This window comes from Pundamilia nyererei, unplaced genomic scaffold, assembly GCF_000239375.1.
Source record: "Pundamilia nyererei isolate P.nyererei 1_Seehausen unplaced genomic scaffold, PunNye1.0 scaffold00008, whole genome shotgun sequence".
In the NCBI taxonomy this organism is placed as follows: domain Eukaryota; kingdom Metazoa; phylum Chordata; class Actinopteri; order Cichliformes; family Cichlidae; genus Pundamilia; species Pundamilia nyererei.
The window spans coordinates 6,066,122-6,092,142 of NW_005187409.1; the positions used below are offsets into that span (position 1 = coordinate 6,066,122).

Below are 26,021 nucleotides of genomic sequence, written 5' to 3' on the forward strand. Positions count from 1 at the left end.
CTATACATGTTCCAAGACAGCTAGACATTAATCCCGATGAGTCACAAAATCAGCCGAAGTGCATCACAAGATGCCTGCTGAGCCCAAGGTTAAGTAACTGGATAAAGCCAAAATGCAGTATTTTACTGACCTCTTCTGGTTGAATTTCTCATTGCATGTTTCAAAACCTAACCACTGCCTATTAGCATGTGTGGGCACTGTTGTACCATAGACTGCAAGGTCATTTTCTGTTTTTGGTATGCATGATTTGAAGTTAAGAAAACCAAAATATTTCTGTTTGCTTATTCTCAAAACAAAACTTAACAGAAATACATTCAGATTGAATTCACACACAATGGACATCAAAGAGAGAGATAGCATTGAGGGAAATGCTTTATTTCGCACGTCAAACAACCAGAAAACCACTTTGAAGGCCACAGAGAAACTTCATTCTTGTCTTCAAATACTGTCATTCCTGCAGGTAAGTAAGCATGTGTGGCTCAATGTCCATTGGTTTTAAGTGTTGGAGAGCAGAAGCGCAGAGTGCTTTTGTTGACTATCAGTGTCCTCTCACTTGAAGACCTTGCCCTGGTTGAAGGCTTTACCCACATGCTTGAAGTCTCCCTCCCAGGCAAAGTACTCTTTTACCATGGTTTTGCACTCTTCACTGTTTGGATCCAGCTTGCGCCAGTCATATGATTCGTAGTCAATCTGCCAATCTTCAGAGAGCTGGGAAGGAAAGTCACAAATTGAATTCAAGTTAATTACCCTCAGCTTTTAATCCAAAAATATATCATCAACATCACTATCCGATTTTAGATGACACATTCCATCCTACCTATCAAGGCGATAGGTGAACCATAACAGAATGCATTCAAATGCAGACCATGTAGGCTACGGGACACTTTATATGAATGCCAGATCTCAACATTCCTCAAATGTTTTTGTTTTTTTTCCATTTTCACAACAACTGTATACAACAGAGTGGTTTTCCGTGACAACAGCCTAAATACAGCAGTATCAATAATTATAGTTTGAAATTTAAATGTAAGGTTTAGTGTGTGCACATGTCCACTGCACAAAAGCAATGTTTTGCTGCCTAAAATAGACATGACAATCCACAGAGTTCAAAAGTCAGCTTAGGTCAGTAACCAACAAATACCTGCACAACTAAATCTGTCTTTATTCAAGGACAATTGTCTTAAACTGCAATACGGTTTGTGGCCACAGCATGAACCAGCCTTTTACTCACTTAACCAGAGATGACTGGGATGAATATGGTCTTGAGTTTCTCTTCCCCCGTTAGATTAAGACTGCGTGTCATAATGGGACACTGCCTTGCCCAAAAACAGGGGTAATTTAAAAACACTGACTGGAACGTTAATCCTAACAGAGCTGCAATCCATGCACTTCACCTCGACACATGAGGAAATGCCCAAATCAATGTGAGAAACACTGGGGATATTATCAAATCAGAACATTGATCAAAGCACGTTTAAAATCTAATACTTACAGTGAAGGCCAGTTCCTGGCCTCTGAAGACCCAGATGCCAGAGATGCTGCTGTCGTTGTTGGTGCCGAACAAGATGACACTGGCAAAGGCATTCTTTCTGAGTTTGTCCAGGCGCTGGAACATACCTGTGAGGTACAATCAGAGATTTGTCAAGGACATCTTCTATTTGATCCATATCTAAAGGAACTTCTGTCTCTCTACATGTAGAACAAAAACAAAAAAAAACTAATTGCCTGTGGGGCAATTCTGATCCTGTTTAATGTGACCACAGCATGAACCAGCCTTAAACTCACTTAAAACAGAGATGACTGGGATGAATATGGCTTGCAGTTTCTCTTCCCCCGTCTGATTAAGACTGTGTGTCATGACAGGACACTGCCTTGCCCAATGACAGGGGAATAATTGCTTTTCTCCTAATTGTAGTACAGACCCGTTTCTGAAGTTGATTCAAACATCTCCAAACTCCTTACAAGAACGTCACTGAAGACCTGAAGATGACCAATTTAACATTTGACAAAAAGGTACTTAACACTTATTTTTAAAAAAACAAATCATGGTTTTAGCAGTGCCAAGCCCGTTTGTCCCAATTTACACATTCTTTGAAAACTGGTGTAATAAGCTTTCCTGAAAAACTGCAGGATTAAATTCCAACCCAGAATCAGTCCAAATGATTTAAATGAGACTAAAACCTAAATCTACACCAGGACTGAGAAAACCAGCAGTACCCACTGCAGTCAACAAGAACACAAGTTAAGATGCATTTAAAATGATCTGTCTTGTGTAGCAAGTCCCAGCACTGTCTCCTCTAATCCCCTCTTTAAGGCTACATGAGAGCCGTCTTAGAAGTCTACAGACTTTCAGAAAAATTCCCATATGCACACGACTGCCTCTGATCCCAACTCGTTCCTGGGCCATAGGAGCAAACCTAAACAGATGGAGGAAATTCATGCCAGCACATGAAGTAGCAAAGAAAGATGTAAGACCAGGGAAGAAAATAAAGCCTTTTCTGCGTTTGCTTTCCAACCAATAAACAACCATAATAATAAAGTAACTTTAGATACTAATGAGACCAAAGGTGTTTTATAAAATGGCTGCTGCTGAGTCTCACCTGTGATAAGGTTGCAGCTCTTGAAGGTAAGTGTGAGCTCCTCGGGATATTTGTACTGGCTGTGCCAGATTGAGTAGCCCTCACGGTCAAAGTGCTCCCAGAAGTGGGGAATGGCTACGGTCAAGGTGTCCTCGTTGGAATACTTTCTCTTGAACTCATCCATAACAAATGCGCTAAAATGAAAAAAGGAAATGACACAAGTTATGTGATCCGTGTACATGCAAGGTGAAGAGAACAAGGTGCAGAAATTAGATTGAGATCACTGGAAAAAAATAAATTAATGTAGGAACAGTTACTGAATGCCTACAACTATTTTCTGGGTCCTACAGGACTATAAAAGGACGTTTAAAGCCAGGATTTGCCACTGACAATAACCCGAGCTTATAAATACCCACATGACTCCACCATCTTTACTTCAAAGAGAATCTTTAAATACCATAAAGCCTTGATTATATTCTGTTGCAGACATGGACAGCTGGAGACGACGTGACCAAGTAGTCGTTCCTTTTATACTTCTCCAAGTCCACTGCCTGGGGTATACGCATAGTTTGCAAATTGTAATGTAAATTTCTCTGCAGACAAGTCTGCACAGTCCACCCCCCCCAAAAAAATAAAAAAATAAAATAAATAATCAGACCTAAGCCAGCTGACACACAGATATACAGTCAACCTTGAAGGGCAACTATGCATCTCAAAGTTACATTCTGTTTGTGGCCACAGCATGAACCAGCCTTTTACTCACTGAATTCAGAGATGACTGGGATGAATGTGGTCTTGATTTTATTTTCCCCTGTTAGATTAAGACTTGGTGCCATTAAATGGGCACAGTCTTGCCAAATGATAGGGGACCATCTTTCCACAGAGTCGAGAGCATAGGAATGTCAAAACTCAACATGTGAAACCACATAACGAGTTTTAAATGATCAACATGCCAAAGACTGCTACAGATGCACAATAGAGAAATAGGCCTTCACCAACTGATTAACACTCTTAAAGGCAGAGAAGCATTTAGGGAAAACTACTGGGGTAAAGGGTCACACCCAACACTTGCAGATTGACTCCACATTATAGATTTTTAATTACCATACAAGGTGTGAGCTTACAGCGAAACAAATTCTGAATGATGAAATGTATACACACAAGAAAAAAAAAAATCTCTCTACCTCTTTGGCAGGTGTGCAAAGGGGTCCTTGGCTTTAGGCTCTGCAGCCAAAACAGCATCACAGTCATCCATTTCCTCTTCAGGATCAGGCTTCTTCTCTTCCTTTTTCTCTTCCTTCTTCTTCTCTTTCTTCTCCTGGGGCTTGCCAGCCTCCTTTCCTCCCTTCTCTTTCTTGGAAGGAGTCTCTTTCTTGGGCTGCATCTCAGCAAATTTCTTGGCTGGAGGAACAAAACAGTGAAAGTCATGTTCCGTCTTTGGTTTTGTATCCATTGGAAAGGAGCCTGCCCTCAAATCATTTGCCCAACAATGGCTGATTTTAGCTGTGTTAGTATTGGAATGAATTAAACCAGATATGCAAACTTTATTTATTTTTTTTAAACTTCAAATAGCCTCAAAGACAATGCTGGAGGGGGGGAGGGGGGGTCAGTGTGAAGTATGGCCCGACTCCATTGTGCACCTTAAACTTGGCAGCACGATCGGGTGTAATACTAGATTCTTAAATTGGGTTCTACTCTGAGATCCCTCACCAGCGAGGTGATTGGAAGATAATTACCCACGAAATTCAGTTGTCAAAGTGATACAGTATTACTATTATTTTTGAAGAATCCAATTGTGCAAATAACTCAAATATTAGCAGTGAATGCAGCTTTTCCAACTATCATTTAAACAACAATGGTGTGGAGTTTTGCTTTTAAACATTTCAGACACTTAGGCTACGAGTTCATACTGCCTAACATGTATGCCTTCTGATCTAACTGCTGGTGACTCACCGTCAAACTGGGCCATCTTTTCACACAGCTTGACCTCTCCCAGGACAGCCTTGAACTGTGGCTGGTTGACACAGGTGACAAACCAGCGGGTCACATTGGGATAGGGCTGACGGAAAGAAGGCTCCAGGACCTACAGGGACCAGTGAGGTGTTAATGGCTTCTGGTGCAACTTCCTCCCCAAATTTCATTACAGAGATGAAGTATTGCCGTTAGGCTCCAAGGTACCGCAAGGTGCAGCCGTCTGTGACAAACCTGTTTGTAGAGCCAGAGCATGGAGCAGGCCACGGTGATGTCTGCAAGGGTGACCCTCTCTCCCACAAGGAAGGTACGGGTGTTCAGGTGTTGGTTCAGCACAGCAAGGAACTTTTTCACATCCTCCTTGGCCTGCTCGGTGGCCTGGACAGTGGAAGAAAAAGAAAGAAAAATGACTGTAAATCTTATTTTCCAGTACCAAGGTGCAACAACAGGGTGCAGTCCTCTAGGAAGCCATTGTTTCAACTAAGAAACACTGAGCTGTATACCTGCTTGTTGAACTGCATGATTCCCAGAGTGGGGAAGACCCATGCGCTGGCAGGAGGGATGATCTCTGAGTCAGCGAAGCTCACCCACTGCAGCACTTGGGCTGCCGCCTGAGGAGTGGAACCGCGTAGGGTATCATTGCTCACTACGCACACAAGATTTTAAAAAGGAAAGTTGCTGTTATGGTTTCACAGTCGTTCTGATTTTTAAAAAAAATTATAGTACAACTTCAGCATTTTAAGATTTTCTTAATTATCATACATTGTGCACATCAATGAAATGATACACTAGAGGTAAAACTGTATAGATATAACTAGTAATGTCGTCTGACCCATCTATATGATGATAAACCCTTGAGTCAAGAAATGTCCTGTGAATTTAAATGTTTTGCTGATTGAGTGCTGTATCCCATCACAAATTCTAGACCGAATTAACTGCATCCCTGAGCAATTTTCTAAAACAAGAGTGTAGAATTCAAGCCACTTAATTATTATTAAATGTGAGACTTACAGTAGTGAGCAATGGCATTACTCTCAAACAGACAGAAGCCGTCATCTCCCTGGTAGGCAGGTACCTACAAATGACACAACTACTCATTTGAACACATTCAATGTGTTTTTAAGTCAGAGAACAAAGCGGTGCATGTGCAGATCTGTTAGCTACGAAACATAAAAGGGTGTGTTGTCAAACTGGTTAAATCCCAGCTCATAAGTTGCATTTGACAAATAACGAGTCAACCTTATTCGTGTGGGAAGGAAAAAAAGAGAGGCTCTAAAAGCAAAGCAAAAATGCATATTTAAGGGAATTGATACATTGAATTGATTAAGCCAGCTGTACTTACCTTGCCCAGAGGGAAGTTGTTGAGGAAGGCAGGAGTACGGTTCGTCTGCCCGAAGGTGAAGGCAGGGGCACTCGTGGCAACTTTGAGGCGAGCACCACTGTACTGGGCTGCAATCTGGGCCTTAAAGGCCCGCCAGTTCTCTGGGTACGTGTACAGAGTCTGAAAGGACAGAAGACAACTGTTTTTAAAAGCAAACTGCATATATATGCACCACACCTTTTCAAGCTGGATGTCTAACCATTTGATTGGCCTATGAATGACTTTCAGGAAATAGCCTGGTGTTTTACTAATTTATATACCGAGTCCTGAACAGGCTTCTGTCGGTTTTCTAATACTACTTAAGGCATGTAAACTTGGATAAAATTGGTAAGCAATCTATCAAACCCGTTAAGAGGCAGCATTTAATTTGTTTTATGGTCACAAATAAAAGGATCCCATCCAAATTAAAAGGGTGGACCAATTAAAATCTGGCTGATTAGGCTATGGAGCATGATGAAGCTGAAATACATGCTGACTTGCACGGAATACTGCATTTCTGTTAACCAGTTATCTAAAATAAATAAATTATTTTCACGTGGCTTAAAACGCTCTCTTGACAAAAAAGCTGTTCCTTAACACCGAGTCGCTTAACTTCGGAGAATAAATTTAAATATATGGCAGAATTTAGACTAAATAAACTGAAATGTAGCGATACCCTCAGGTTAAAAAAAAAAGCGTATGATGTGAGGAGGAGGTTTTCAAAGTGATGAATAGGTAAGGTAACGTGGCACAACCCTGAGCTAAGAGAGCGGAGTCTTCCACTTACAATGCATCGTTAGCAACAGCTAACCTGTGTTAGGAGGAATACTGAATGGTATTGTTTATAAATATCCCCTATAAAAGCTAGAAAACACTCAGAAAGCAATGTCTGTGTGAAAAGCTACTCAGTAAGAGGGCAGATGCATCTGATTTTTAGCGGATTGCAGCAGGAAACCTAAAAGTAAGCACTATAGCTGGCCATCTCTCCATCTTACTCACCCCTGCCGCCATCTTCAGGACGAGAGAAAGAAAGAACGACGGCGCGCTTCACTGACGTATTTACGGCCAAATGACGTGCGCGTTCTTGAAATATCCGCGTTCACAATTCTTCTGAACGGCATGGATAAAGCTGCCTGGTCACATTTCAAAACATCCAAACATGACTTAAAAACTTAGTACCTTCACAAATAGCATTTGTAGCTAACACAGGGAGATAAACATACACTGACACAAGGATGTAAGAACAAATTAAATATTTTATTACAGCAAAAGCAAAAAATATGTAGGAATGATGAGCATTCAAAATAACAAACACTACAAATATGGATACTTCTATTCGTTAGCAATTTTTAAGTAAATTTGTTAACACTCTTACAACATTTCCATAAAAAAAAAAAAAGTAGGCTGTACAGCATAATAACATGATGTGCCTATAGGGCTTGGCCCCCATCTCTATACCAGAACAGAAGAAAAATAGTAATTTGTCTGTCTTAATAGTAATTAAGACAGACAAACTGAGATACAACGCAATAAAGTCCCACTGTTTCTTGCTTCTCAGAAGAAAATTAGCTCACAAGACCTGAAACAAAATACAGATGGTAAGTTTAAAAAAAAAAAACATACACCATTATTTTTGTTTGTTCTTGTTGTTTTTATGTGCAAATAATCATAACCAAACTAAACCAACAACAACAAAAAAGCAGATCTATGACCCATCTGACAATGTACTGTGGTCTAATAACTTACCCAGATAATCATCCATGAGAGATCCAATGGCAAACTGAAAAACAAGGAAAACTTTGTTTTAATATAGTTTTAAGTATAAAAGATTGATGAAGGCACAATGGCATCCCACATTGATTTGTTGAGCTGAGATTTTTCACTGTTACCGTCTTGGCGTCTGTAAACTGGATGTGACAAGTGATCTGACTGTTGAACCATACACTTTAATAAGTATGCCCTGAACAAAGACAGTTGTAGCGCACTGGCAGTTTGCAGACAGCACATCGACTGGCAAAGAATGTCTGCTGTTCAGAGTACAAAGTGGGTGGTGCAACCCGTCTATGGGCAACTCTTGCCTGCGATGTTGATGAGCCAGTTGGACCAAATTAACATACGAGAGGAAGTGAAACAGAGTTCTAGAGACAATGAAAAAGTGTCCACTGCAGCTACAGTCTGTACTTTTAATGCTGTACTTTTTAATCTTTGACATTTTGAGGGTTTTTTTTCCACACTTCTCCTATTCGTGGAGAACTCTGTGGTCGCTCTCTTCCCCATTTTGGCCCACTTGTCAACCAATCGGCATTCAACCAACACACAGCGTTATCCACATCCTGCAGCATGCAGTTGGTATGCTTGTCTGTAATGAAATACATACACAAAAAGGCGCAATAGTGCCATCAACTACACACTACACTGGCCCTGATAAACCAGGTGGGATTTTTGTAACCTGGCACACGTGGCATAGCCTGTGCAGCCCAGGTTGAAGACACAAGGGTAAAAGCAGGTCAGTCCTTACCACCATTTTAATAATATATTAGTGCAGGAGCTCAGAGATTCCCCAATTACAGAGAGGGAGATGCTGGAAGAGTTGGAAAAAAGCAAAACTTTCTGGAGAAAACTCAGCGATCGCTTTGCTTTGTGTTTCGATTTTTCCCGTTTCCACACCAGCACTGATGTTGAGGTGAGACATATAATTCAGGAGAAGAGCCACAACCCAGTCATAAACTATGAGTTGGTTGTGGCACAATCAATCCTGTGACCAAAACTAGGTGTAAGGCACTTCTGCACTGCCTTAACTTTTCAGAGCCTGTAACTATGAACATCTTTTATATTTATAGGAAATTAACTCCTGCTTAAGTTTATATGAAGTACTTAACTAAAGAAGAGTAACAAACTTGGGGTGAAGTAGTTTTTCAAAAAATAAGAACAAACACTTACAATGTCATTCTTATCCACTCTGGTTCCCACAATCTTCAGCCGGATCTCATCATCTTGCTGGATTACAATGTCCTTAAAAATAAGAGGAAGAAACATCCTTAAATGCAAAACTGACACTTGTGTTTTAACCTTTATCTTCACTATAATGTGAACACATGTCTGAAAACTTTTTTTTAAACACATAATAATGATAACTTTAACTTTATTTTAAAAGCCAATAAAGGCAAAGAAGAGAAATGTATTTTAATACATGTTTCTGTAACACAATTATTGTTTCAACTTAACAATGAAACAATACCTCATCAACTGTCTTATAACAGGGTGGATTAGAATTGGGGTCAAAGTCCATTTCTATGGGGATCGACTGCAAAAGAAATGCATCATGAGATTGAATTACAAACAACATAAATACTGCAAAGTGCACTAAATGACAACTAATTAAACAGAATTGTAAATATCTTGCTGACTCACGTGGCGAGAGATGAAGCAGGACATGGGACCTATTTCTGTGAACAATCCGACCTGTAAGAATTACAGACATATTTAGAAACATTTCAAAAGGAAGACAGAACACTATTCTTTTTCAGCAATTCATGACTTCCTTCTTAAAACTGGACACATTTAGTTTAACAGTTTGGCTGTTAAAATAATTCAGAAAATTCAGAAGTACAATTTTTTTTATATTTCTACATCTTATAGGATGGATGGAATACACGGTGTAAAAAAGTAACTTTTCGTGCCACTATTGCATTTGCAATGTTTTACATCGCTGTGAAGGAATTTTGGCCCAATTCTCTTTCCGGAATTATTTTGAATTTAGCCACATTAGAGGGTTTTCAATCATGAATGGCCTGTTTAAGGTGATGCCAAAGCATATCAATCTGATTTAAGTCCAGACTTTCACTATGCCACTCCAAAACTTTCATTTTAGTTTTTTAACCATCCAGAGGTGTACTTGTTTTGACTCATTGTCCTGCTGCATAACCCGAGTCACAGAGAGCCTCAATGCACAGACAGCTGAATGCATTTTTCCATTTGTAGTTAAACGCTCTCACTGTTGTTCAGTGGAGTCCCAAAACCTTAGAAATGGCTTTGTAACCCTTCCCAGACTGACATGTGTCAATGACTTTGTTTCTCATCTGTTCTTGAGTTTCTTTAGTGTGTTGCTTTTTGAGATCTTTTAGCCTACATCACTTTGTCAGACCAGTCCTACTTCAATTCAATTCAGTTTTATATATCTAGTGCCACAGTTGCCTCAAGGCACTTTATTTTGTAAGGTAAAAACAAACAAACAAACAAACAAACATAGAAATCCCAACAAGTTAAGTGAGTACTTGAGTCAACAGATTTGACAGTGATCAGCCCTGGGTGTGGATAGTGAAACTGAACTTTCCAAAAAAAAAATTAAATTCCAAAACGATTAGTCATATTTAATTTAGGATTTAAAATGTAGCAGGAATTATTTTCCACACAGGGCCAACTAGGTTTTGGATAGCTCCCCCCCCCCCTTTAATAAAGGAATTCATTTAAAACTGCATTTTGTATTTACTCAAGTTAAATATTAACCCTCTCTCTGATACAATTTTTTTTGATTATCAAAAATGCAAAAAAAAACCCCAAACAAACAAACAAAAAACTAAGAAATCAGAGAGGGGGCAAATACTTTCCTACAGCATGGTATGAAAACTGTGTTTTAAGACTCTAAACCTGCCCCTCACCTTGTTAACCTGAGTGACCACTGCATCCACAACTTCTCCTTTAAACGGACGGAAGACAATGGCCTTGTATTTGACTGGATAGAGGACAAAACCTCTGCCTGGTTGGATTACGCCAGCACCGATGTTGTCAATGGTGGTAACGGCAATGACGAAGCCATGCCTGCAAGACAGAATTAAACAAATTATTTAAATTGCAAAATAACCTCCATCTGTGGCCCAGTTTTCCAGAAGCCACTGGTCAAATTTCAGCTTCTTTTTAGCCTTTGTTTTAAACTATTTTTAAGTCAAACACAAGAGTCACTCACTTGCCAGTGCAGGTCCCCTCGACCTCTGTGAAGAGCTTCTGCTTCACGGTGTTCAGCAGATTCGGACCAAAATATCTCGGATGTAGTAAGATTTCGTGCTCCAAAGAAATCTGAAAACAAGGCTTTTGTAAATTAGCTTGCCGTGGACAACGTCACTGCTCAAGCTATTCTGCTGCCGTTCAAAAACAAGAGAAAAAACACTTGTAGCATCTCCACACGTCTATAAAAGCGCAACAGTGATAACAGCATTTAAGGGTATATGATAAAGTTTTACAAAGCTACAGTAGCTACAAGCACGCCAGCCAAACTCGTATCAACGACAGAACCAGACTGCTGTTAGCGATTATATACAGAGAGCAATACAAATACTTACATGGTAAAACATTTCGGTCTGTTTACGTTTAGTCCCAACTCAAAAATCGTTTTATTATATTTTCTAAAATATGTTTTTTCGTGTATTGAATGAAAACCAGCCGCTCGTTTGTGCCTAACAAAGTCACTTCCGAGTCAGAAGTCGATGTGGGAAGTTGTTGCCCTCAGTTCTGTCTCTCAGGAGCGTATCGCTGTTCTTCTCTAATTTTGATAGACACTAAAGTTAAATGTAATAATCACAAGTTAAGTTAAACAATAAATATAATAACAATTTAAATATTTTATCTGCCTTATCTACGCATCGCTTAATTAACTATTTAAACGACCCACAGCAATCAGGCTAACCTTTTCAATCCAGTCAGACTGACCCCTGTCGGTGAGGAGGACTAGTGCGTGAGGGTGTGGACGTGCAGCAGGCGTGCCTCCATACTGGGTTTTGATTGGTTTGTTTTCCACGAGACTGTTAACGTCTGACATATAAACGAAGCAAAAACGAGATATTTGCTAACACGATAGCTGATTAATGGTAAATACTGCTTCAGTTATTGTGTAATGTGACGCACTGTGAAGTCGACTTAAAGCTGGATAGGTAAATATCCCTGCTTAACTTAGCGACATTAGCTCTAACTTTGTGCCTCTTAAGGATTAGTTAGTCTGACTTCCTTGAAAACCACTCCGCCTGGATACAGCAGTAGCTGACTGACGATCAGATTAATCTCACACCAGCCTCCAGTTTCTGCTGACTGACATGGCGAGTAACCTCGTCTCGAAGCTGTTCCGCCCTCATCTGACACAGCTTGTAAGTTGTTCCACACTTTTCCACTTTGTAGAAAGTGCACTTTATGGGTGGTTTTACGTGACTGCGCTGTCCTCCCTGCAGGTGTCTCTCCGTTCAGGTTGCTTGTTACGGGGGAAGGGGGAGGTGGCAGCAGCGATGTGTACCAGATGTTCCTCCAGTGGCTCTCCACCAGAGAAAATCAGCCGATACCCAATTCCTTACAAGAAAGATCTGCCGTATGATATAGTGGAGCTTATGGAAGAAGTGGAATCAAAGGTTTACATATGAGGCGTTCAAGGTCTTTAAGTCTGCTGAACTTGATTCTGCTCCCCATTAAACCTGTGTTTCCTTACAGGGAGGATTTTTGCCCAATGTCTTCAAAGTTCTGTCTCACAGACCGGCAGAGTTCAGAGCCTTCTTTGCATACTACAACGAACTGATGAACAAGGACACAGGTGTGCTTGTGTGCTGTGTGTCTTTTTTTTCTAGCAGCAGGTGCGTTTTTGTCTGAGATTCAATGGAATTGACAAACTCTGGGAAACGTTAGGCCCCAGAAGGTGCGCACACACTTCAGTAATGGCCCCACTCTTCCCACTGAGAAACACAACACCCAGACTGACATGAACCATGGTGACACAACTTAGTAGTTTCAGTAGGGATGAGAAAGTCTTTGGAGTTTATTGTCGTGAGAGTGTGAGTGTGAGTGTGAGTGAGAGTGTGAGACAGACAGTGGTGTGGTGGTTAGCACTGTCGCCTCACAGCAGGGAGGTCCAGGGCCTTTCTGTGTGGCGTTTGGATGTTCTCTCTGGGCACTCGGGCTTCAAAGACACCCTTTAGTGAGGTTAGGTTAATTGGTGAGTCTAAATTGGCCAAAGTGTGGGTGGATGGATGTTAGATTTCCTGACTCCATGTAGTCGTGACCTGTTTATGAATTGTTCCTTTCAGAAAAGCATTTCTAAAATTCAAAACCTGCATCCCTTGCAAAACTACACATGTAAATCCTGTCACATTCCAGGATATCTATAGCACTCTGGGTTCAATGAATCCATAAGCCATTATTTGTCTGTGTGCACCAGCCTTGCTTTTTAAAAGTAAGGAGAGCTGCAGATTTGGTATGCATTTTTAGCAGCTACCTTTAAGAAGAATGCATCATATTGCCTAGTATGAATGAATACTAGGCAATACGTAAAATGAGCTCTTTTCATACTTGCGTGCACTGCAGGGGATTGATGATGAAATCACAACTGCAATATATTTGTGGAGTATTCCTGTAACAGGGGTTGTTTTGTTTTTCTTGACTTAAAATTCAGTTGTGTTTATTTTCATTTCAGATCATTTTGGTAATGTGTAACCTGAGTCACTGTTTGTCCAAAAGAAATGTTCAGTAGCTTAGAAATGGGACAGCGCCAGCAAATTATCTTTCACAGAAAGTTAAAAATTCTCTTTTTAATGAGAAGCCTTCAAGATGGGACGTAAACTTCATGCAATGTGGGAAATGGCTCGTTCCAGCACTAATATTAACAATCGCTGCCATTTGCACTGTTTGGCTATTTTGTTGCTACAATGTAAATTAACTTTTCCGGGTGTAGGCATATTTGTATTAGCCTTTTGTTTGCAAGTCTGTACATCTAAAATAAAATCTGTCCTGAACAATGCACCACAGCCTGAGAGTCTAGCAGATTGGCTTTAATTCTAAACAGAGTTGAGATTGCGCCTAAGATTGTTCAGGTGTACTGATTTATTGGTAAAACTTTAGCTAGATCAGGTTCACTTCAGTCTTTTAGTACAGGACAGGATTGTGATTTGAACAGGTTTGTGAGAAGTGTTTGCACCTTTTCCTTAAATGCAGTAAATGTAATTTTGACTCAGTATTTTTCCAATAGTTATAAATATCAATTGTTTTGCAGGTAGATTAACCAAGGCAGACCGTGAGCTGATTGTAGTGGCAACCAGTATCTACAACAGGTGTCTGTACTGTGTGGTATCCCACGGTGCTCTGCATCGCATCTACTCAAAGAACCCCACACTTTGTGATCAGGTATAATCTTAAATCCGGTAATTATAACAAAGGTGTTTTAAGGTATTTTGTATATACACTCATTATGTGATGTGCAAAATTAAAACTAGGCTGTCTGTCACATCTCTTTTTTACTTTCTAATACAGATGCTGTTTGCATGTGACCTTCCTGTTTGGTTTTTCTTAATTGCCATAAATCAGCAAAACACACTTGTAGGTCTAATTGGTGCTCTGTTTTCTCCAGGTCATTGTGAACTATGAAAATGCTGACCTGGCCCCTCGGGAGCGTGCCATGCTGGACTTTGCCATGGCTGTGTGTCGCTGCGACACCATCACAGAGCAGCACTTTAAATCTCTGGAGGAAGCGGGCTTTGACCGCGAGGACGCCTGGGACATAGCCGCCATTGCTGCTTTCTTTGCCATGTCTAACAGGCTCGCCCATCTCACAGACATGAGGCCAAACATGGAATTTTTTAACCTGGGCCGCATACCACGGGACAAGAGCAAGGACAAGGCGGGCGATGGCAACTGAGAAAGGGAGATGTTACAGATTGTCTTAGGTCAAATGCTGTATGTGATGTTAAACTGTTCATGGTGAAGGAAATTCTCTTATATTGTATCAACATGACTGTTGATATTTGAAGTGTGGTTTAATGAGGTGTGATAGCCTGTTCTACAGGTGTACACGCTAAAGGCAAATAAATTGACACTGAAATTAGTCTGAAGGTCAGGAGTGTAGACTTGAGATTTAAGTAGCTTGACTGAGCCTGTTTGTTTTGTTTTTTGTTGTGCCAAAATCAAGTTATGCAGTGCAGGCATCTAAATGGGGCTTGTAGGAATAGTTATGTTAAGATTTATTCCGATTTGCTCATGACTCACTAAGTTGTGGTTAATAGAGAGGTTAAGAAGTAGCCCTTTGTTTTGTTTTTCTGCAGTTAACACATCTCTTACCTTTGAATCTGACCAGTGTGTAAAGTGAGAAAGCTTATTTGGCTCAGGCCTTAATAGCCTCCACTGCCATGTAATTGTTTTTTGCAATGTACACGAAAAGCATACCAGGATACACGAAGACATGCATTTCTGAAGTATTGGGTAACTTTGAACCAATTTCGAGTCCCTTCCTATGGCAAAAAATGTCATGAAACTGACTTTTCTGTATGTTACTGACCTTGTTTTAAAGTTTAAATGGAAAATTGCATTTCCTCAGTTTCACACTGTCTGTGGGATGAAGTTCTTGATTTTATGTGAGCTTGTATTTTCAATAATTTCTGTGTACAAGTGAAAGATGGGGCTTCACTTGTAGATGTCTCTGCTTTGTCGCTGTCAACAGAAATTACCTAGTCTTGGAAAAGTGCTTCCTATCACCACCAGATGGCGCTGCATTCATGAACCTATTGGAATTTACACTGTCTTCTATATGTAACCTCTGACTCATTAATAATTCCATATGTGAAAGATGGGCAAATAAAACCTACAAAGAAGAGCTTTAGATAAAGCTTAAAAAATGTTGCTGAAAATTATCTCCAAGATTTTTTTAAATTTTTTTTTTAAAATGCTGCAATCATGCTATCACTTTTCCTGGTGTAACTCTTATCTGTTGGAGTGTCTTACTTCTGTATAGTACCCAGCATTTCCTCTGAAAGTTGATCACTTTTGATAGCAGAAAGTAAAGTCAAACATGCATCACCTGAAGATTTGCTTTTTTTTTTTCCTCTCCTCATGCACTAAAAACTTCCCTGCTCACTAGACTATTTAGGTGATATTCACACCAGGGGACATGAGATTGTGTGTGTGTGTGTGTGTGTGTGTGTGTGTGTGTAAAGCTTACAGGAAAGAATTACAAATATAGTTTTGTATCATAAACACCCTGAAAGTCAACCAGAGCAGATCCTTATTGTAGCATAATGGGATTATTTATGTATATACACATTTAAATTTAATCCCTGTGCCAGAAGATGATGTGTCATTAAACCATTTGAAACAGAATCACCTGATGTTAGCAAAGGTCATTTCACAGATAGTTTTGTCCTTGTGTCTGTCCTGGGAGACCTATTGATTTGATAAAGTGTCATATGGCTCATGTGCTATTACAGGTTCACATTAAGCACCAACCTTTATGACCCCCATGTGTCCTATGACTGTTAAAATGAGAAAACAGTCTCTTGACAAGACAAGTAATGTGAGGCTGCCCTTCACCATTCATGTTGTAACTAGAATAGAATAAGATACGATTTTAAATGTGCGGTTCGTTGAGCTTGAGCACATAAAGATAAGAAAAGCCTTCAAAATGAAAGCTTTAACCATTTCCTGTTGTAGTCTGCACTTTGGTGGAGGAATCAAGGTTTTATATAGCAGCTGTATGGGGAGTCTGCAGGCCTGCCACAGTGTCTTTATTCTTCAGAGGGAGATAAAACAAAGCACGACACACATATCAAATGGGGTATGATAAAGAGCAGAAGGAAAAAGAAAATTGAGGTTGGGGGTTATGTGGAAACAAAGGTGGAAAAAAGCAAAGTAGAAAACATTTGTGAAACATAACTTAGATGTTTCCAGACGGGGTCCAAAGGGTCCAGATTTACAGCATGAGGCACTCGAGACCACTTAGGCAACTACATAAATGCAGACAAACTGTGAATCAAACAGATATTAGACATTGCATTGATCATAATTTGCACAGTAAGGCTTTCTTGGTGGGAAGTTGCATCTCTCCACTTACTTTAGGCATATTTGATAAATTCTTCAATATATTCCCATATTGAAACCAAATAATGTGAAATTATTTTCCCGTGCTGACAGATTCCTCTTATTCATTTGTCATTTTTTCATTTCATGTTAATCTGTCAACCTTTTGAGAACAATCTCCAGATTTTACTGCGTTATTACTGCATCATCCAACATGGCGAGTGGAAAGATGAGAGGGGAAGTTATGGAAGAAGTTGCTTCTCATCTTTTATTCCTCCACTGGGTGTTCAGGCAGACTTGTCTGCTTTTATTTAACACAACTTTCAATGTTGTCAGACAGCTTCTCCAATGTTTCGCACTTCTTGGAGAAAAGGAAGAAAAGAGGCGAAAAAATATAAAGTAGGACAAATTAATTGAATATTTAAATAGATTTTCTTTTGCATCCAAATTGTGTATTCAGCATTTGCTTTTTTTGTTGCTGTGGTCTTGTTACGCTGCTCTGGTACTCTGTGTGCAGTTCACTTGTAAATTCAAACTCCAAGGCAGCTCAAAACCTTTCTGTCCTGTCTTCAACATTCTAAAACTGAGGATAGGAATGAGGTTTACGCTTTTCCTTTAAGCGAGATGCTATATCTCTACATAAGGGACACATTTGCCATTTGCAGTGCAGTGAACAGAATGAAGACAGGCAGAAGAGCTCATTTCTAGCAAGTGAGCACATATGGGACATTAGCAAATGGAGAGACACAAGGATGAGACCATTATCGTTCCCGTTAAGAACGTGTCGGCTACTGTTAAGAATACATGTGAGCATGCATGTGTGCAGGATTGCATATGCACATACTTTGTCAAGCAAAGTGTGTGTCTGCTTGTGTGTAGAGTAAGGCTGTTCTGTAAGCCTTTGCAGCTGGGGTCATTTGCATGAATTTGGCTTGATGGAATTTCACATTAACTGGCTACTTGCCCCCTTATCTGGGAGTCTAATCCCTACAGACTCATCGTGCAAACCCATCACACAGCTGCTAAACAGAGTGGAGGGAAGTAGCAAGTAGAAATGGCTGTGGTGGAAAAGCAGAGCATCTATTTGTTAGAGCCCTTGATGGCTTGACATTTCCTCTTTTTGTGTGGCTAACCTTTTTGAGTCCTTATGTGCAAACTTGTGTTAGCAAGATCCTGACCTGGGCTGGATTCATCATCCTTTCTTCCTCACTCCACCTGCCATTGTAACAGTGCCCCAGTCCAATTCCTGACACCTGGTTAATAGTGCATCTAGTCTGTCCATTGAGACGACTGTTATTTAGTGTGAACAGTTGGCTACTGTGTCTGTTACTAGCTTCCCTGCACTCATCGCCTACAAGTAAGGAGATATTATTGTTTACTGATATTATGAATAACCAAAGACTGCAAATAAATTATGGATGTACCTACATTTTGGTTTCATCAGAAGCAGATATCATCCCTAAGGACAATGTATGCTCATGTGATATTGGCTTTTCTAGCTCACTGTATCAACACCCTAAAGTATACCCTGCTTTCAGGGCTGTGCAGAGATGTTTGAAGGGGCGGGTGCTCCAGTTAAAAAGGGGCAGATAGAACCGGGCTGAATAACAACAACCCACATTCATCAGGAATCTAATATGGAATCTCATCATACTACAACTGCGCACCGCCCAGGTGGCAAAAAATGTGCATGCTCTTTGCGAGCTCATTTCCGGCTCATAACCAGTATGCTCTGCCATTAACGGTGAGCATTGGTTAATGGTAGTCATGTGACTGATGCAAACCAGAACCTTTTATTTAGCAAAATTGTGATTAATAGTCAAATGTTATTTTTGAGGGGCACAGGCAGGGCTCCACATACACACACATTAAATAAATAAATAAATAAATAAAAATTTACCTCAAGAAAAGAACACTTGGAGCACCCATCAGGAAAAGGGCAAGTGCTTTTGGTTGTTTAGATTAAGTGCCGGACCCATTAAGTCTTGGAAGCTGTATATGGACTTAAGTAAGGAGTCCACTTTTAGTTATATTTTTTCCTCGACATGTGTAAATCTCCTAATAGACAAGGGTTGGTTTCACTCACTATGAGCAGAGCCCAGTGTGTAGAAAAAAGATTGCTGAGTTGTTGAAAGAAATGATTTAATCTAAGAAAGAAATAAACTTGGCACAGAAGCATGATGCAAGAAAGCTGCAATGGAAAAGTCAATTTGCACATCTAAAACCTGATCATAGAGCTCATAGACCTTTTGCAGCAGCTGTCACTGTACACATCACAATGATAGAAGTCGCTGACTCACAGATGAGGTGTGGCAGCAGTCAGAGTTTCATGTTTGATATGTTCCAACAAAGACCTTACTAAGTTTCCCTTTGTAATGGCTCAAAGATTAATAGTAACCCAGTTAAAAATGCTTTTTTTAACAAGCCCATGTGAACCTTGCCTAAATGGAAGCATGGTGTGCTGCAGATTAGTAAGATATCGGTTAATTTGTGATGGTTTTTAATGACTCTGCTTGATGTTCTTTCTGTGCTTTGTTTTTTTTTTTTTATGATTTTATGGCCTCACCTTACACCACTGAGCCGTGTTTGTCTTAAATTCATTTCTCAGTTGTCTGTATGGTCTTTTTTTCCTTTTCTGTATCTTGAGCTGGTTTGTGACATAAATGGAGATTAAACATAAATATTTAGCCGACTGAATGGGGTAAAATCTGAACAAATATGAAGTGTTAACATTCCCCCTACTTGCACTAACAGATTAACCACAGCCTAAGCAAAGCGGTCATCTAAACAATTGTGACATGTATAATAATAAAAAACGTGATGATCAGTTCTGATTTGACTAGGAAAATAGGTAATCAGGCAGCATGGCCACCCACTGGTGGTATGATGTTCATGGATATTGGCCCTTTAGGAACTATACACTTCCCTGCACAGGTTTTCCTTCCCTTATCAAATCTAATGAGTGAAATCCAGTAAGGTATCAAGGGTTGTGATGTAAATGGATTCACAGGAAGCTGTCTGGAATTGATTTCATGCACCTAAAATGAAAGAGCAAGAGTTTAATGAGACATGTAACACCTCTGAGAGTGAACGGTGAGCAACTGACTAAAATGGGAAAAAAACACATAGTTGCCACTTGGTCATCATGGCTTCCTACTTTAGTACTCGAGGAAGTGTTTTCAAACCGGTAATCCACATACTCAGATTACTTCATGCCTGAGGATTATCAGTGATGCTTTACCTATCCTCAAATAAAGCTTTCACTGCTTTTGTGTATCCTTGCTTGTTTCACAGCAGGTAATTTAACAGTGTATGTCTGCATGAAAGAGCCATTTCTGTAAGTCAAGGCATGAAGGCGAGTGCTGTAAAAAACAATGGCTTCAACACTGCATGGATGTCAATTCCATCTTAATGATCTAAGGCTCCGTTATCACAGTGTTGACGTTTCAGATTAGGGTTGAGTCCAGCGTTGAATATTGTAAATAACAATACAAGTCAGTCTTCACTCTTGCTGTCCTTGAAACCTGACATGATCTGGGCAGACTACTATATTTGAAATTTTTGCTCAGCTAGATTGATAGCTAGCTAGCTAGCTAGATAAGTTAATTAGTGATAATAAATTGGTCATAGGTGTATATTGTGAGCATGTACAGTTGTGTTGGCCCTGTGACAGATTGGTGACATGTCCAGAGTGTACCCTGCTTCTCACTCTATGACATCTGGCTGCCCATATCACCACTCCATCCCAAATCCTTGACTCAGATAAGCAGAAGAAAATGGAGGGAAATTGCTCTAACCAATCTAACAAATGTGCTGGCTGGACAGGGAGATTGTGTGTTTGGGATTCCTTGGATCAGAGGACCAGGCAGGTGGCCTGGCAACATTTAGGGAAAAGAGAAACAATATTCGGGTATGGCGGCAGCAGCATCCAGCAGGGTTGGATTAATTGGGACCGGAATGAGAAAATGTGAAGAGGGAGCAAGAGGGGTGGTAATGGCCTCTGGTGATGTTCAGTATTTGTGCATTGAAGCTAGTGTGTGTTCGGAAAGCAATAACATTTGGCTTTCAAATCCCACTCACCAAGCATAAACACACACAGTTCCACCCACTCATAATCCACCTGCCACACACAAACACAAAGTGAGAGCTTCATTTTTCTTTAAAATAATAATGCTGGCCCAGCAGTTCAGCAGGCAGAGGTCATTCCCATATTGGATGGTAATAAGGTTGAGCTTCATTCCATAACTTTTTTATGGATTTTATTACTTTTCTGCCCTTTCCTGACTTTTCCCTATAGCTTCCTGAACCTGTTTATGGTTTGGATCCCTAAATTATTCATTTTCAGTCCGTCATATACTGTTGTTGCATTTTTAGGTTCATAGATTTTAATTTATATTCGCAGGAAAAACTGAAATAAAAAAATCTGCTTTGGTTCAATTCTTCTTGATTCCCTGTGATGCATCATTTGCACGCCGAGCTCAGCAGTCTGACATGCAATCTGGCCTCACTGAATCCCCCACCGTGCGCAGCATATGTGATCGAGTTTATGTTGTCGGTGCACCACAACACATAAGCATGTGTTTATGTGCGAGTGTATTTTCAGAAATTTTGCATGTGTGTGTACGTGAAGGCGCCCTGACATTCAGTCTTGCTACCACTTTAACCCCATGTTAACAGATCCAGACTTCAAAGCTTCTGTTGCTGGCTCGATATAAAACAGCAACACCGGGGAACACATCAGCAGCAACAACAACATTTTTTTACATGTTGTGATCCCAGAAGAGTCTTGAAGGTGAAGGTCTGGCAAGTATTTCAGGCACTTAAACATTAACAGGCTGACTTTCTCTCCATCATTGAGAGTTTGCTATACATACCAGGTGGTGCGCATGAAATGGGGTGCACACATCTGTTCTAATGGAACAGTCTGATTGCTTTTCCAAGACCTCCAATTTTTTTTAATGGTGAAAAACATACAACATGATCTGAAGATGTAAAGCACGAGAATGCTTTTGAGGAAGGTTTAAAAATGTAAAACATATTTGCACAGGTTTGAAATACAAATTATATGCCAGAAAACAGAAAGACTTTTTCCACCCACAGGGGGAAATCTCTGAATTTTGCTGAACATCTACTTTCACAGTCCTTGGATCGCTCCAGAGCATGCTGCTGCTGTATTTCTGCTGTATACACTGAGCTCTCCCATATGGAAAATATATATATAAATCTTATAAAGTTTGTATCTGTCTTGTGTGAAACATGTATGAAAAGCATGCAAGAGTGAAAACATATATAAGATCCCTTGAAAAATTATATAATGAAACTTGTATGTTTTGGACACTTACTAAAACAATATATGAAAGTAATGAGAAAGTGGCCACTTTCATGAGTAAATCATATAAGTTTTTACTGTTTCTTTTCCATATGGGTCTGCTTAGGTCTGGTCATGTATGTTTTACTGTAAATCTATGATGTAAAAATCTTGAATTATTAATGTTGATAATAATTAATAGCAACAATAAAGAGATTACAATGTAACGTATAAGTGTGTATCACAAACCTACCGTTACCTTCTCACCACTGCTGTGCTCTGATCCATGATGATGTATCAGATGAGTACCAGAGCAACCAGACTTCTAATTAAAGGGAGGTGAGTGACTTCTAATTCATTATAAATGGATTATACAGCATCTCCCATGCTTTCTGTGGATCTGTTGTATTTAAATGTGTGATATAAATGAACTGACTTAACCTGACTATGTTTCCTGTAAATTCATGAATAGGTCCAAGCCTAAAACTGATTTAGAGATTAAAATGTTCCTCCATGACCTGAATGCCCTAATAGTTTTTTACACTTGCATTGCTTTTGTTTATAGTATTGAATTTGTTTGCTGCATGTTTAGGTCCTTGTTATTTTGGCTTTTCCCTGCCCGTTAGGTGTCCTAGACTCTTCTTGCCCTGAGTTATGGTTGTTTGTTTGTACCAATATGGCACCAGTGTCTTTCTGCATTGTTTGATGACAAATAATGACAAAGTGTTAGAGATGATAATATGTCAGATGTCGACACTTCGAGGTAGAATTTTAACCAATTTAATTACATGAAGTTGGTGTTTTCTGGTCTTGCTTCAGTGCCAGTTAGTAAATGAAAAGATTGCAGTGAAACCAGCTGGGAAGTAAAAAAAAAAAAAAGATTTTTGGCAGCACTTATGTGGTAACATGTCACAACAAAATTTACTTAATTTACCAAATAAATATGAATTCTTCTTATATTGGGGTCCTTTAATGAATGTAAATTAATCATTTTAAGTTGATATGTGTTTCAGCCTTGTATCACTAATATGGATAAAGGACTGGCTAGTTATGGTTTATTACTGTTTAATAACATACCTGTTACTAACCTAAAGTCCTGGATTCAAATATAACTTTCCCCTGAGTATTTTTTTAAATTATTTTTATTTTTTATATTTTTTGTTTTTGCTCCACTATACCATCATCGGTGTGTAGACCGTGAGTGCACACAGACATACAAATATACACAAAACCTCAAGTGTGTAGCTAAGGCAAGCAAAGCTAAACAAAGGAGGGCCTGTCTTGCAGAAACAGAGTGAGGGGGATTAACCTTTAACACAGTATGCTTTATATAGAGAGGCTATTTGTCTCCCAGCCAGAATATCTTAAGAGCTTTTATGCATAACACACACTCACAAAATATATGAATACATGGGATATAGAAGCTCTCTTATCACAAACCTTCCATTTGTAGGATTCCCTCTTTATTCTCATTTATGTAATATTCCCACTGACTGAGTCTAAGTGTCTTCTCTCTAAAAGTGTCTCTGTGTGTTTTTTTTAAACCAAACTCAGTTTATGTCCACAATTACACTTTTGCGTATGTTCTCAACCAAAATATAAATTCTAATTATCTAACTTCCACAACTGCAGAATAAAAGTATGTGGGCTTTCGTGTGGATAGATCGATGAAGTGGCACTTGTGAGTCATGAAATTCACAGACAATTGGAACAAGGAGGTTAATGTACCCTCTTTGTTCTACTTACAAATTTAAACTGGCACCGGTGTTTAATGGTGCATTTGTATTAGGATACAGTTGCTTCTCCTGCTTATAGTATGTTGACAAAATTATTCAAAACCTCCACTGTAATAGCTGTTAAACAATGTCTGATCATGCAGTTTCATGTTTTACATCAACGAATAGATTTTAAGTTTTCAAGTTAACGTGTTTCTTTAACAGCTTGTTCATAGTGATGCCGTTGAGGTGCAGTGCTTTCATCTCCTGCTGTCATGGACTGTTTCGCTCATTTCTATTCCCATGCCCTTTTAATAAGTAATTTGAATGCCAACGCAGTGCAGCAGGCATATCTCAGTACAGTACTTTAGTCCCTCAACATGTTCTACACGGACACACACACACACACACACACAAAATAATGTATGCATGAGAATAAACATTGAATAATAGACGTGAATAATAGACCTTCTTATGGTCAGAAAGAAGGAAGTTTTTCCATGAGAGAAGGCATCTGCAGTAATTCTTGCAGTACCCCCTCATATTTTTACTTAGCATTTTGTTATTGTTGTTATTGAAATATATTTAGTCCAAAATAATTTTTTTATGTCTTGATTTTCACAGTTTTAATCATACAGTATTTAATTTCCAGAGAATTCACTCGACGGGTAACCCCGCTCAAAACAGTCTTATGAAAAATAACTTTATGTGCCTGGTGAGAAATGTGGTTATATTATAATTTTACCATACCTATGAGCTTTAGCTTGGTGACATTAGTTACAGGCCAAAATATATTATTAGAAACCATTTCTTATTGTCTCAGTGAAAAGCACACAATGAAATACACTGCGAAAATTAAGGAAATGTTTAATCATCACTGCACAACCCCAAAACAGTTACATTTCAGAGACATCCCGCTGTCCAGTCAGGAAGCATAAACCAGTGTGAATCTATTTCACGCTTTCATTTAAATTAAACAAAGGCACTGGCCCTCATGCCAATCGTTGCCTTCATCTGAGAACCTCTGGAGTGTTGTGTATTGGTTCATTTCAGTCACAAAATAGTGCCAAGGAATGTCCAGGAGCTAATTCAGATCTGGATATAGGAGGAGATCCCCAGGACACCATCCACCATCTCAACAGGAACATGCCCAGGTATTATCGAGAGTGCATACAGGTAAATGGGGGCCATAGATTACTACTGAGCCACCTTCTGACCTACAGTGGGGCAAATAGTTATTATATCCCCTGCTGAATTTGTAAGTTTGTCTACTTACAAAGAAATGAACTGTGTATAATTTTAAAGGAGAGAAAGATAACAGCAAACTAACAAATTCTGCAGGGTTTCCTACTATTATTTCCCCCAACTGTAAGTTGAGATTAACTTTTGTTACTTTGACTGTTTGGTGTGATTTTGATCAAATCTATAACCCTGAATTTATTAATAATAAAAGACAAGCATGAGGGTGAGATTGATCACAGTTATATAATACAACAGAAGGAGGAATCTATAGAGTTCTTAATTTTTATAAAAAAAATAAATAGAAAGTATACATGTCAGTCTGTGGCATCATCTATACATACCAACTACATCAGTATAGATTTTCTTCATAGTCAGAGGCACATAACTGTACAGTATGATACTTTTTTTTCAGTCTAACCCTTCAACCAAAAGGTTTATTTTGTCACGTCCACCCCTGCAAAATAAAGCCCACCCTAATTTCTAAGCTTCAAAAGATTTACCTGAACAAAGGTTTTATTTTTAATTAATGTTGCCATGTGAATCGAATCATTTCAAATGATAATACTTGTAGTTTTACTGTTAACAAAATGAGTTTGTGCTTGAGTTCAGGAAAATTGTGGTTGTAGAAGGAAATGTGCACTTGTAAACTGGTTTTAACACTACTACTGTCTGCGTACATACAACAGTAAAATCGCTTCAAGACTTAAATGCACCAGTCATTCTTCCTGAAGTCTTGGCTCAGTCTTATCAGTTGGAGTTTATCCACAAAACATCAAACAGTTGGGACTTTAGAGAATGTCTTTGTTGGTCTCACAAAAGAAAAAAAAGAAAAAGAGGAAGAAAGAAATCAGAGCATGTTTCCTAAATCACAGAAGGAAAACATGCCCCAAATTCTTGGTCATGGTTTTAGCTCAGATTTATATTTAATTTCCTCCCGCATTCAATTTTTCATTCCCCTTCCTTATCTGGGACCAAAGACAATTTTATGCCACTATCTAAGGAAACCAAAGCTTTACTGAAAAGAGCGAAGAATA

The 26,021-nt window shown here is 39.3% G+C and overlaps 3 protein-coding genes across 4 annotated transcripts; 1 reads left to right on the forward strand and 2 right to left on the reverse strand.

The window, feature by feature from the left end:
- Window positions 1-354: 354 nt before the first annotated feature.
- On the reverse strand, window positions 355-6,991 carry eef1g (eukaryotic translation elongation factor 1 gamma). The gene is made up of 10 exons (XM_005723126.1): window positions 6,910-6,991; window positions 5,893-6,051; window positions 5,562-5,625; window positions 5,054-5,196; window positions 4,785-4,928; window positions 4,533-4,662; window positions 3,764-3,980; window positions 2,601-2,773; window positions 1,493-1,617; window positions 355-708 (listed from the first exon to the last, which is right to left on the reverse strand). The coding sequence occupies exons 1-10, from the start codon at window positions 6,919-6,921 to the stop codon at window positions 550-552; spliced, it is 1,326 nt and encodes a 441-aa protein (XP_005723183.1). The 5' UTR covers window positions 6,922-6,991; the 3' UTR covers window positions 355-549.
- Window positions 6,992-7,154: 163 nt separating this feature from the next.
- polr2g (RNA polymerase II subunit G) lies at window positions 7,155-11,735 on the reverse strand. 2 transcript variants are annotated; one of them, XM_005723127.2, is made up of 8 exons: window positions 11,591-11,735; window positions 10,874-10,983; window positions 10,569-10,728; window positions 9,322-9,372; window positions 9,149-9,214; window positions 8,851-8,922; window positions 7,657-7,690; window positions 7,155-7,489 (listed from the first exon to the last, which is right to left on the reverse strand). In XM_005723127.2, the coding sequence occupies exons 1-8, from the start codon at window positions 11,720-11,722 to the stop codon at window positions 7,476-7,478; spliced, it is 639 nt and encodes a 212-aa protein (XP_005723184.1). In that variant the 5' UTR covers window positions 11,723-11,735; the 3' UTR covers window positions 7,155-7,475. The 2 variants fall into 2 exon arrangements, with proteins under 2 accessions (XP_005723184.1, XP_005723185.1); XM_005723128.2 differs by lacking the exon at window positions 11,591-11,735 and adding an exon at window positions 11,247-11,577 and having other exon boundaries at window positions 7,158-7,489.
- A 247-nt stretch (window positions 11,736-11,982) lies between these two features.
- On the forward strand, window positions 11,983-15,219 carry LOC102214833 (uncharacterized). Its single transcript, XM_005723129.2, has 5 exons — window positions 11,983-12,044; window positions 12,126-12,299; window positions 12,379-12,478; window positions 13,931-14,061; window positions 14,285-15,219. The coding sequence occupies exons 1-5, from the start codon at window positions 11,994-11,996 to the stop codon at window positions 14,570-14,572; spliced, it is 744 nt and encodes a 247-aa protein (XP_005723186.1). The 5' UTR covers window positions 11,983-11,993; the 3' UTR covers window positions 14,573-15,219.
- Window positions 15,220-26,021: the final 10,802 nt, after the last annotated feature.